The sequence below is a fragment of the Pseudophryne corroboree genome, chromosome 9 (assembly GCF_028390025.1).
Source record: "Pseudophryne corroboree isolate aPseCor3 chromosome 9, aPseCor3.hap2, whole genome shotgun sequence".
Lineage (NCBI taxonomy): Eukaryota > Metazoa > Chordata > Amphibia > Anura > Myobatrachidae > Pseudophryne > Pseudophryne corroboree.
This window is the reverse complement of record NC_086452.1, coordinates 177,085,101-177,097,657: the sequence shown is the minus strand read 5'-3', so window position 1 is coordinate 177,097,657 and position 12,557 is coordinate 177,085,101. Positions and strand designations below refer to the sequence as shown.

General features: G+C 42.8%; 1 protein-coding gene across 1 annotated transcript in view; it reads left to right on the top strand.

Annotated features, from left to right (window-relative positions):
* The window catches only part of LOC134956857 (calcium-activated chloride channel regulator 1-like), a 135,467-nt gene that overhangs the window by 86,979 nt on the left and 35,931 nt on the right, over positions 1 to 12,557 (top strand). Inside the window, exons 7-9 of the mRNA XM_063938752.1 lie at positions 8,756 to 8,977; positions 9,121 to 9,301; positions 10,594 to 10,700. Coding sequence (XP_063794822.1) covers positions 8,756 to 8,977; positions 9,121 to 9,301; positions 10,594 to 10,700 — 510 coding nt within the window. The remainder of the gene's footprint in view (positions 1 to 8,755; positions 8,978 to 9,120; positions 9,302 to 10,593; positions 10,701 to 12,557) is intronic.

Below are 12,557 nucleotides of genomic sequence, written 5' to 3'. Positions count from 1 at the left end.
TTCCAGTGATTTGGACCAATAATACCATTGATTATAACAAATAATTCCTGTGATTTTGTCATTTTCTTCCAGTGATTTGGACCAATAATACCATTGATTAGAACAAATAATTCCTGTGATATTGAGGTGTTTGTGTCGCTTAGCTTAGCCGTCCAGCGACCACAGTGCACCTCTTTTTCTCTTTTCTTTGCATCATGTGCTGTTTGGGGACTATTTTTTTAAGTGCCATCCTGTCTTACACTGCAGTGCCACTCCTAGATGGGCCAGGTGTTTGTGCCGGCCACTTGGGTCGCTTAGCTTAGTCATCCAGCGACCTTGGTGCACCTCTTTTTTCTTTGCATCATGTGCTGTTTGGGGACTATTTTTTGAAGTGCCATCCTGCCTGACACTGCGGTGCCACTCCTAGATGGGCTAGGTGTTTGTGCCGCCTACTTGGGTCGCTTAGCTTAGTCATCCAGCGACCTCTGTGCAAATTTTAGGACTAAAAATAATATTGTGAGGTGTGAGGTGTTCAGAATAGACTGAAAATGAGTGGAAATGATGGTTATTGAGGTTAATAATACTATGGGATCAAGATTACCCCAAAATTCTATGATTTCATGGAGGTTTTGCCAAAACACGTCCGAATCCAAAACGCAGCCGTGGAACCGAATCCAAAACCAAAACACAAAACCCAAAAAATTTCCTGTGCACATCTCTAATATATATATATAGGAAATCACGACAGCACTCGAAGCCTATCTATATAAAGCAAAAAATGGTGGTGCAAGGCAGCAATAAATATAAAACACTCACTTCTCCGGCGATGCAGAAAAAGTAGACAAGCCAGCACTCACGTGTAGATGAAAGAAAAGCAGGATTTATTCCTTAACCAAACGGCTTGGTGAAGTACAGCAAATACAGCAAACACAGCCCGACAGCTGTTTCAACCAACTGAGTAAGACCAGTTGGTTGAAACAGCTGTCGGGCTGTGTTTGCTGTACTTCACCATGCCGTTTGGTTAAGGAATATATCCTGCTTTTCTTTCATCTACACGTGAGTGCTGGCTTGTCTACTTTTTCTGCATCGCTGGAGAAGTGAGTGTTTTATATATATATATATATATTTCTGCTGCTGGTCTTCCCACACTGGTCTCTGCTTCTGCTGCTGGACTCCTCCCACTGGTCTCCACTGCTGCTGGTCTCGCCCCGCTGGTCTCTGCTGCTGCTGTCACTGTGTCTGAGGGGAGGGGAGAAGAGCACAGTGCGCACTTCTATCTATCTATGTATCTATGTATCTATCTATCTATCTATCTATCTATCTATCTATCTATCTATCTATCTATCTATCTGTTACTTGAAGAGAAATAACAATTATTCAATCAAACAATAAATATATTTTATGGCTATAAAACATGCTGCATAGCATAGTGCCCAAAATAAATTATAAAAGGGTTTTCTGAATGCAGGGCCAGCTCCAGGCATGTTCCAATAGAGTGGCCGCGCGCAGGGCACCACCCTTAATGGGCGCCACACGCTGGTGCCGCCATATTGGAGCCTGGAGTCTGGTCCTGTGTGCGCCTCCAGCAGCCTCCGCCTGTCCCGGCCCGCCTCCGAGTCCCAGCACTTTAGAGATTAAACTAAAGCTAAAAACTACTCAGTGCGCGCTATGCGGCACCAGCTTCTGGCGTCAGATGACGGCGCCGCACAGCATGCATAGCGCGCACTGAGTAGTTTAACTTTATTCCACCCGCGGCCCACAGCAGTCCCCCTCCCTCGTTGCCGACGCCGGAACAGCAGGTACTGTGGGGGCATATTTGGCACTGTGGGGGCATTTATGTATCTGGCACTGCTGGGAGCAATTATGTTTCTGGCACTGTTGGGGGCATTTATGCATTTATGCATTTGGTACTGTGGGAGCATTTATGTATCTGGCACTTCTGGGGGCATTTATGTATCAGTCACTGTGGGATCATTTATGTATCTGGCACTGCTGGGGGCATTTATGTATCTGGCACTGCTGGGGGCATTTATGTATTGGGCACTGTGGGGGCATTTATGTATCTGGCACTGCTGGGGGCGTTTATGTATCTGCCACTGTGGGAGCATTTATGTATCTGGCTGGGGGGCACGTCTTGTGTAACTGGCACTGCTGGGGGGCATGTCCTGTGTAACTGGCACTGCTGGGGGGGCATGTCCTGTGTAGCTGGCACTGCTGGGGGGGCATGTCCTGTGTAGCTGGCACTGCTGGGGGGCATGTCCTGTGTAGCTGGCACTGCTGGGGGGCATGTACTGTGTAGCTGGCACTGCTGGGGGGCATGTCATGTCTATTTGGCACTGCATTACTTTAGATATTATGTGAATCTGGCACTATACTGGAGACATTATGTGTGAGGAACACTACTATGGTTTTTTATGTGTAAGGCTGCTAATTGTGTGCATAGAGGGGGTGTGAAAATATATTTATTTATAGTTTGATAATATGAAATTGCGAGGCCACACACACTTTTCCAGGAGCGCATGCGCCTTCGGCGCACGCATGGGGGGTGGAGTCCCTTTTGAAATTTTCTCGCTCAGGGTGCTAGTAGACCTGGAGCCAGCCCTGTCTGAATGTCATATCACTTAGTAAGTTTTGACAGACAGACTAACAGACAGTATACATTGTACAGATGTCATCTTAGCACAGGTATCCAGATGGAAGATGGCAGTAAATAGATAGTCAGTCAGTCATTAGGTGTGGACACCAGATGGTCGGCAATAAAAAAAAACAAAAAACACCAGTATTAATAAAATACAGTACACAAAATTTATTGTATTATAAAATAATTCAACTAAAATCCTGGAGCCATTTCTATTATATTAGCAAGATAGTTAAGTCATGTAAAATGCCTTTTTATTGAAACAATCACATATATTACACAAACAGACAGCAAGAGACCAATAGTCCAAAGGATCATCAATTAGAATTATGTTGGATTATGTGTGTACAGGTAGCAGTGGTATGGCAGAGTTAGTGGATGCCCCGAGACAACGAACAGCCCATGTGCTTAGCCAGTTGGGTGGTTTATTAGTAGCAGTGCAGCAATTATACACCCTGGTTATGGAGTGGAGAAGGATGGTATACAGCTCTCCAGCTGATGATTGTATACGGGTAACAGATAGCGGTGCAGCATCTCTGGAAAGCATGTTGGTAATGGCAGCAGATCACAGCTCTCACAGAGCTACCTGTAAGTGGAAGATGTCTGTCATCCACTGAGGCTTTCTAACATGTGCAGTACAAGGTTCGGAGGCCATCTTGGTAAGGGAATGAAGCCTTCCTTGAGGATCTAACATGGAGTATGCACAATGGTCCCGTCCATCTTCAACAAATTATACTGAGATAGTAACATCTAATGTTGGAAAGCTTTTATAATAACTTTAAACAGGATAATACACTCAGTATTCATAATCCTCAGAGGAATATATGTGGGTATAAATAACTGTGGAGGGATTTTCCAGTAATTAGATGGAAACAAAGAATAAAAATAAGTCCTTCCACAAAAAAACAGAAAATAATTAAAAAGCATGTCCATAAGATAATACTGCTTACAATTTTACATTATGTACTCTACATATTATATTTCACTCCTCCTTGCTGTAGATGGTAAGATATCCTGTAGTAATCAGCCCACTGCTAAAAGGTGCTGGGTATGCATTGCTGGCAGCAGGGATCCTGAACGTCAGAATTCCGGGAGGGGGGGAGAAAGCAACATAGACCCTTGTGGGCTCAGTGACTCGCTGCGCTCACCACAGATTCTATTCCCACTCTATGGGTGTTGTGGACACCCACGAGTGGGAATAGCCCCTGTTAGCCGGGATTCTGGCTGGTGGCATTGCCAGTGTTCAGGATTCCAGCGTCGATATCCTGACCCTCGGGATTGCAACTGCCAGCAATGCAACTGCATCCTGTTAAAAGGCATACTTAAAGTAATCAAGTCAAAGTCCAAAGGCTAATAGTTGTATATTAAATGGACTTATAATGTTAAAGTGACTCCATAATGTCAAACAACTGAAATCAATAGTTGTAATGTGGCTCAAAATGATCCACACTATAGGGTATATCAATGTTCAGACCTCATAAAGAACCAGAATCCTTTGAAGACCGAGAGGCCCCTCCTATGTGTGCAAGAACCATTCTCATAAAACCCCAGTCCACTCTGTTGATTTTTTTAATCAACATCATTTGACAAAATAATAGAACATAATTGACACTTAGAAACAAAGTATATGAGGTCTAAGACCATTAGTCTTGTTTTAACCGACTTCCGTTCTGATAATACCCTACCTGGTTTCCCAGTAAATAAGTACTGAGAGGACATGTTTTAGTCAGGAAGCTTTCATCTTAGCGTAAAGTTTGATATCTATGTTTAAAAGGGAAATGGTCTACAACTTGTGCATAATTAGGCATCTTTGCCTTTTTTGGGGAGAACAGCTTTATGAGTTTCCAGGGAATCCTTAGAGAATTTAGTCATCTCTGAGATGGTATTAAAAGCATGTAAAAGGAGAGGAACCAGCTTTGCACGAAATGTTTTATAATATGAGACAGTGAAGCCATCCGGGCCTGGTCTATTACCTGATGGGGAAGAGGAGATTGCCTGTTCCAACTCTGGAAGGAAAAGGGGTTGCTTGAGATCCCTTTCCTCCCCTGAAAGCCTCCTAAAACCTGAACAAGGTCAAAAAATGTGCAATATCTTATGGTGGATCTTTGACCCCTGTGTTCTCATCTGGATGATAGTAGTTATTTAATTTGGAATAGAAGGAGTTAAACACCTCATCAATTCCTTTGTTTTAAAACAAGTTTCATCCTGATTAGTCTTAATTGAGTGAGTGAATAAATTAGAGAAACAAAAAACAAACACAAATCCCTGGCGCTAAATATAATCACCTATTATGCTCGGTTAATTACAATCCTTTAATTTGTTAAGCAGCTCCCAGTGACACCACTGTAGTGTCAAGAAAATAAAACAAAAAATATAAGATATCAAAAGGAGCGCTAGTAATGGTTAAATGAATAATTTATTAGTTACACCTAAAAGGATATAACCAGTAAAATCAATACAACATAGTATAATATAAAAGTTTACACATATAACATGCAATATTATAGCACACACATAAATGTCTCTGGGTGACCTGTTATATTGCACTTTAGTTAAAACAGCCTTGAATCATCCTTTGTGGTGACTTAAAGGTTATGAAAACTTTAGCAGGTGCACAGTAACAGTTAAAATTATGTCCAGAGTAGAAGTGAACACAAATTATACTCAACTCCTTTGATCATGTCCTTTAATGCAGTAATATTGTGGAGGTAGGGCATAGAATTGTAAATGAACATTAGCAGCCATTTAAGCTGTCTCCTCCGTTTGTAGTGTATGAATACTGCTCACGGCCGGGGCAGAGGGAGGGCGCTGCGGTTCTTCTATAGCACTGCAGCGCTATGCTCCACCTGTGCCCTGTGTGTTCACTGAATGTCCAGGAAGCCATGTTAGGAGAGAGTATGTGTGGGTCACTCTTACGGATCCTAGTGATCCTTGGCAACCGTTTAAATTGTGCTCCTTCTTCAGATAACAGCATGCATGAGATGACGAGTGCGCTGGCTTGGCTTGTCAGAGGAACTATCCCGGTGCAAACTTTGTCCACTGGGTTAAATAAAGTGCTCCTTACGCGTTTCTCTGCGCAAATATAGTGGCAGTTTTGTCAGAGGATCTCTATGACGAAACTGACACTACATTTGTGCGTATAGAAGAAATTAACATAGAAATGTTACAACTGGAACACTGAAAACAAGGTAACTATTATGAGCTTTGGATGCAGCTCACCCTCAACACATCAGTGTTGCTGCACTGGTCGATGGTCCCTCTGGTTGCTTGGCAACTGGGACTCTGGGCTATTGCTTAGCAGTCGTGGCGCTGTGTATGGACATGCAGTCGCTCAGCTGTCACTGCTAATTGTTGCTGGGGGTCCTGGTCTTTTTCTTGCCTTCTACTTGGTCCTTGATCCTGTTATAGGGTTGTCAGCCCTATGCTCTAGTGCCGGTGATAGTTTCTTGTTTCAACCTTGTCATTTAGTCCCTGTTCCTAGTAACAGTTCCTGATTACAAAGCTGTGTTTCCTGAAGTCATCCTCTCAGCTAAGTACTGAAATCACTTAACCTTGCTTTAGCTGCTTCTCAGTATATGCTGTGTGATCTGTGCATTTATTAACTGCTGTGAATTTCACCTGTGTCTTGCTAAAATCCCTTCCTTTGCTATTGTGTAAAGAGGGAGCTATTGTGTTTAACCTTTGCCAATGCTTTGTAGCTGTGGCGCAGTTCTGTGTATTCTCTCTTCATTTGGAATACCACCAGTGGTTAAATATTTAGCTGCAACTCAGGATTTGCACTACTCTTATGGTTAAGTATACATCCATTGACTGCATATTACTATGCTGAGATATCCTTGTTACTATTTGCTCTAGAGTTCTGAACATAGCTAGTATTCTACAATAGTACTCCTGTTAACTGTGTTCCTGCCATACTGAATCTGCCTTTTGTTACTACTCCAGCAAATTATTCAGCGGTTTCCAGCCAATTGTATGGGCCTTGCTTGAACTTTAAGATCTGGTGGCACCCTAAGTACCGCTGTATGCATAATACACTAATGGAACAGCAGACAGCTGTTGTAGGCAGAAGATCCTCACAGTGGCTCTAGGGGTCTCATGCAATTGCAATTGAGTTCTATAACAGTAACATAACCATAAAATTATGAGGGACTACAAAATCTATTGTTTTTTTCAAGAAGGATGGAAGGAAGAACAATTAAGGGTGACTAATAAACTAATTACATTGTCAAAAGTAAACATTCAAATAATGACACAAGCTAATAAGACAAGAAAAGGCACTGTACTGTAGATGGCAAAAATCCAGGCCCTAAGAGCCAGAGAGCGAGGAGATCCTGTAATAAACAAAAAACAAGACAATCTCACCACAACCTTCAGTTGGAGAACTTTTTAGCGAATGGAACCTTCTTTAATCGGAAAAAAACAGTACATAGAAGTGGAAGAAAAAAACAGAGAAAAAGGATAGAATGGAATCCAGGAAGCACTTTAGTGTAACCAAAGTCACTGTCTCTTCTGATATACGTTGCAGCTGGATAAGTGCTATGGTGCCTTCAAATAAGGAAACATTGGTGAGACTGGCAATGAGTTGTCAAAAGGGGTCTGGAACAGCTAACTGGAGCTGATTGTTCCATCTGGCGGAGGATCTGGGATGTCCGCAGTAGCAGTGGGACCATGATATCAAACTCAGGTCTGCCGCTTCAGGCAGGTTTTAGGACGCGATGCAGAGAGACAGTCACCAGGACAACAATGGTGGTCATTCCGAGTTGATCGCTCACTGCATTTGTTCGCAGCACAGCAATCAGGCTACAAAACGGCTGTTCTGCGCCTGCGTATGTGGCGCAATGCACACACACGTCGTACGAGTACAACGAACAATGTAGTTTCACACAAGGTCTAGCGAAGCTTTTCAGTCGCACTGGTGGCTGCAGTGTGATTGACAAGAAGGGGGCATTTCTGGGTGTCAACTGACCGTTTTCAGGGAGTGTTTGGAAAAACGCAGGCGTGCCAGGAAAAATGCAGGCATGGCTGCGCGAACGCTGGGCGGGTTTGTGACGTCAAAACAGGAACTGAACAGTCTAAAATGATCGCAAGCGCTTAGTAGGTTTTGAGCTACTCTGAAACTGCCCAAAAAAACTTTGTAGCCGCTCTGCGATACATTCGTTTGCACTTCTGCTAAGCTAAAATACACTCCCAGTGGGCGGCGGCATAGCGTTTGCATGGCTGCTAAAAACTGCTAGCGAGAGATCAACTCGGAATGACCCCCAATGTGCACAAGGAGGCTGCTGAGTTTGGTAGGAGGAAAGAGTCATCTTATGGTAAAATTTAAGGGTGAGGATGCCATTGTAAAGTACCTTAATAACAGCTACGAAGTAAGGCAGGACATGCCTCCTCTCGATAAGTTTGGTAATTCAGAAAAAAAAGTGAAAAATTACACAAGGTGCAATAATGAGAATTCAAAATAATTGTGGAGATAAGCAGTAATACCTAGGGCCTAATTCATCATGAGTTGTAGTTTTGTGAGAAATTGCAAAACTACAACTCTGTTCTCTAGCATGTGAGGGGCCGTCCAGCACAGGACAATGTCTCTCCACATGACGAGTCCTCCCCCCTGCTGAAATGAGAGTGCATTGCTAAACAGCGATGCGCTCACATTTTAAGGGTAGACCTCTGCCTCCGAAGCCTAGCTGGGCCGCCATATTTTCGGTTACAGCAACTGTATGTGACGTCACGCAGCCGCCGTGGCCCACCCAACAAATGGTTCGAACACACCTCCATTGTCCGGACTGTGCCCCCAAAGCTGCCCCCCAAAAATGCCATGATGACTCCTCCTACCGGGACTGAGATTGCGATTGCATGTGATAACAATCTAAGTCCTTGTGCATGCGCAGAAGTGCGGATATCCCAGAATATCATTTTCCGCACTTCTGCTAACCAAGCGGAATTAGGCCCTTAATACTGTAGCAGTATGGTAAGTATTATTGCAATATATTGACGGAGATAAAATATTAGAGAGCTCAATTGTTGGTTGTTGAGAATCAGCAAAGCTAAAGTAATCTAGTGACTGTGACAGATGCTCCTAATGGCTTTATTTGGTTTGACAATAGAAGTCTCTTAAATGGAATTTCTCTCAATCTTTTACAGATTCGAATTCAAAAACTGTACAGGGCGGCAGAAATATTTGTTATGCAGATAATCGAAGCGGGATCTTATGTTGGAATTGTCACATTTTCAACTGCTGCTACCGTCACTTCACCACTGCTGCAAATCAGAGGTGATGTGGAGAGGAATAAACTGAAATCCTTTCTTCCTAAATCAGCGGCTGGAGGGACAAATATATGTACAGGAATCTTGGCTGGCATTGAGGTAATTTGCCAAATCAACTAATAAAGACAAAGTTATCCACTAGAATCTTTTTTTGTATAATTCATTATTTACATGGTTACAACAAATGTGTTACACATAGTATTATATAATGCAATTTACAAAGTCTTATATTTTGAATCTAGGTTAATAAACAATTCGATAAATCATCATTTGGCACTGATATAATATTATTATCAGATGGAGAGGACAATTACGACCCCAGAGACTGCTTTTCTGCAATAGAGAACAGTGGGGTGATCATTAGTTTCATCTCTCTGGGACCAGATTGGGCCAGACCACTAACCACTATAATACAAAACACAGGTGAGTGAATCATCTATTAAATGTCTGTCTGTCTAGCTATCTATTGCTGGCCGTACACTTGATTGATATCGTGTAGGAATACACGATTTTGACACCTCATACACTGCATCCTGTGCACATTGTGCATGTATAGGGTACGACGCGATGCGTGGCCCCAATCCCTGTGGGTCGAACAGCGCATCCTCAGATTATGCGTGCAGCCCATAATCGTATGCACATTGTACCATGTTTTATGCACATATGATGCATCGTACGGTTTTGAGTGGTGTTTCCCTAGACCTTATTTTTTGTGAGGCACACAATCGATCGTTTACCTATGGGTCGTTAGCACACTGTGTGTCACTCCTGTGTCTGGGACTGCCAGGGAGCTCCCAGGAGGTTGAAGGGAAATCGTGATGTGGGTCAACCTGATGTATGGCCAGTCTGTCTATCTATCTATCTATCTATCTATCTATCTATCTATCTATCTATCTATCTATCTATCTATCTATCTATCTATCGTAAATACTTATTACTATTGTACATACTTATCAGTAATTGTGTTTCCTGCAGTCATACAATCACCACAATTGGCCTAATTCATGTTTGTACAGTATGCACATGCCAACGCAGCTGCGATCGCAAGTCCAGAAAAGAATATAGAAGCCAGAGCTATTGCAAAGTCCTCAGTGACTTTATGGTCACGCAGGCTGGGCGCAGCAGTAGCGACGCTGACGCGTGTATCTTTACTTACATGATCGCAGATACACCCTGAAAACAGCCAGGACACTCCTGCATTTTTGCCACCACTCCCCATTACCTCTCCCAAATGGTCTCTTCCTGTCAATCACTGTGAGTTAAATATCTCACTCAAGCGGCATCAGAGAGGTACCTTTGTGCGTGCACAGTATGATTGCTGCTCATGCTCAGTCTGACGATAATCACTCAGTTGTGTGAACTGTACGCATTGCGTACAAACATGAATTAAGCCCAATATCTACTTACCTTCTTAATTTCATTTCATTTCATTTCTTCTTCTTCATTTAATTTTCATGTTTGTATTCAAAATTGCTACAACCTTTTCCACATCTTCTCACTTCCCTTACTCTCTATGGAGATCAAATTCTGTAGCAAACTTTATTTATTTAAAAAATCCTTTAACTTCATGGCTTACCTCCACTGACACTAAAGCCAATGCACCTGTATCCTATAGGGTAATCTTCCACAAAATAACTCAAACTGGATATGTCAAATTAATATTACATATCTTAAAAAATAAATACATAAATGAAAACCTTTTCTTTTTCTTCTAGGAGGTCAACAATATTCAGCGAGTGATGATTTAAATGCCAATGATTTGATTGGTGTATTCACTGGAATTTTACCTGAAAATGGAGATATATCTAAGCAGGCTATACAGGTGATGATTAATCGCATTGTTAAACTATATATTATAATTATATACTTGTTACTTTGTGTAAGTTTAACAGATACAGTAATTCAGCAACCAGAAATAGCTATTCTGGTCTTTTAGAACAATACTGGCCACTAGTGGCACCAAGGTGTGGGGTGGTGGGGAGGTAATTGTCCAGGCCTTGGCGGGCCACTAGCCCTCTTACCAGTAGCAGCCTGTTTCCCAGCCCAGCACACACTGCTGTGTGCTCGATTGTAGAAGGTCCAGAGAGGCTCCTCTGTCTGGAGGAAGAGGGGGGCGATCTCAGTGGCTGAAGGGCAGATGGCGCTGCCCTGTGCAAGGCGCATAGAAAGTAATTTCTATACTTATTTTTTAAGGGGGTGTGGCCAAACCTCCATGGCCCTGCTGACCACGCTATACTTACCTGGTAAGTCACACATGGTGGGACCATGATATTGTCATTAAAAAATCACAGTTATTTATTGTCACAAAAAAAACAGATACAGATGTGTCCTCTTCAGTTCCATACAACTTACGGCATAGCCGGGTACATGTGTATGCACGCTCCCACTATGCATACTTTACAATGGCTCCAGCGGTCACGTGCGTGCCCACTTGACTGCGGGCCATTCACATCAATGGGAGCCCAGCTGCAATGCATACACATGCAATATGCCGTGATGCATGCGCATCGTGACCCCGCTACAGCAAGCTGCTATAAGCAGCAAAGCTGTAGTGGGACACATCTGTACACATATGAGAGTTGGCAAACAAGAAAGTTACATCCTCTAACTTCTTTCAGAGCTAAGGCTGTACTTTCTATACATTTATTAAGATGTAAGTATGAACAGTGGGTCTGATTGGTGCTGGAATATTGTTGGGAATGTGTGTGCAGTTTTGTGGGTGAATAGAGTACTGTTCACACCAGCAGTTATTGTGTAGGCAATGACCAGTCCATTAACTTAACCAGGCTTTGGAGTTTATTTGTGAATGTACAGCCATACTCACTGTTACACTGTTTTATTCAGTGATGGAGTGGAGCCTGTAGCGGAGCAGGGTTGTAGGCAGCTCACCAGCCAGTGACTGTCTTCTCACAAGGTAGCTGTCCAGAGTTCTTGAACAGCGATTATAGCTGGGGTCTCAACTCAATTTTTCTTGTAGCAACCTGTAAAAAGGTGAGGTTAGATGCATAAAAGAACATCATTATAGCAGATGACTTTGGTTTGACTTTCTTCTCCAGAACTATGCCAAGTCCATCTTTCTTATAGCAAAGGCATCAGCAACAGTTTCTTAACTCAAAATCTTTGAATTGTTGTCACTATCTGCATGCTATATGTCTTTTGTACTTTTGACTCCTATTGTCTCTTTTCTTACAGTAGATTCCATTCACACCAATCAGTCTATGACTTTGGCTTTTAAATATCCTGAGGTACACAATAAGTAATATTTTGCGAATTCCTCATCACATCTTTTGGGTGGCTTGCCGATGTTTCATCTAGCAGATGATCTTTGTTGTGGTTGAACTTCCACACTGGTAGTTTCTTTTACAGTTCATCTCCAGCTGCTGGCATGTCCAATGACCAGTGGAAGATTGTCCTGCAGCCCCCCCAAGTAAAATCCACCACTTCAGTGAGTTCAGCTGAGATATTGAGTCTGTGTGATTGTAGTGGCTCAGTGGCTTCACTGTGATTGGCAGTGACTTCCTATTGGTAGTTCTACCTTCCAGTCTACTGCACGACAGGCAGTCCCATTGGGAGGGGTTTCCACCCTCTGGGCTGCAATTAGCTGCCTGATCGTCAACCCAGTACAGTTTCTATGGGCTGCAGCCAATGCAGCTTCTATGGGCTGCAGCCGATCTGGACC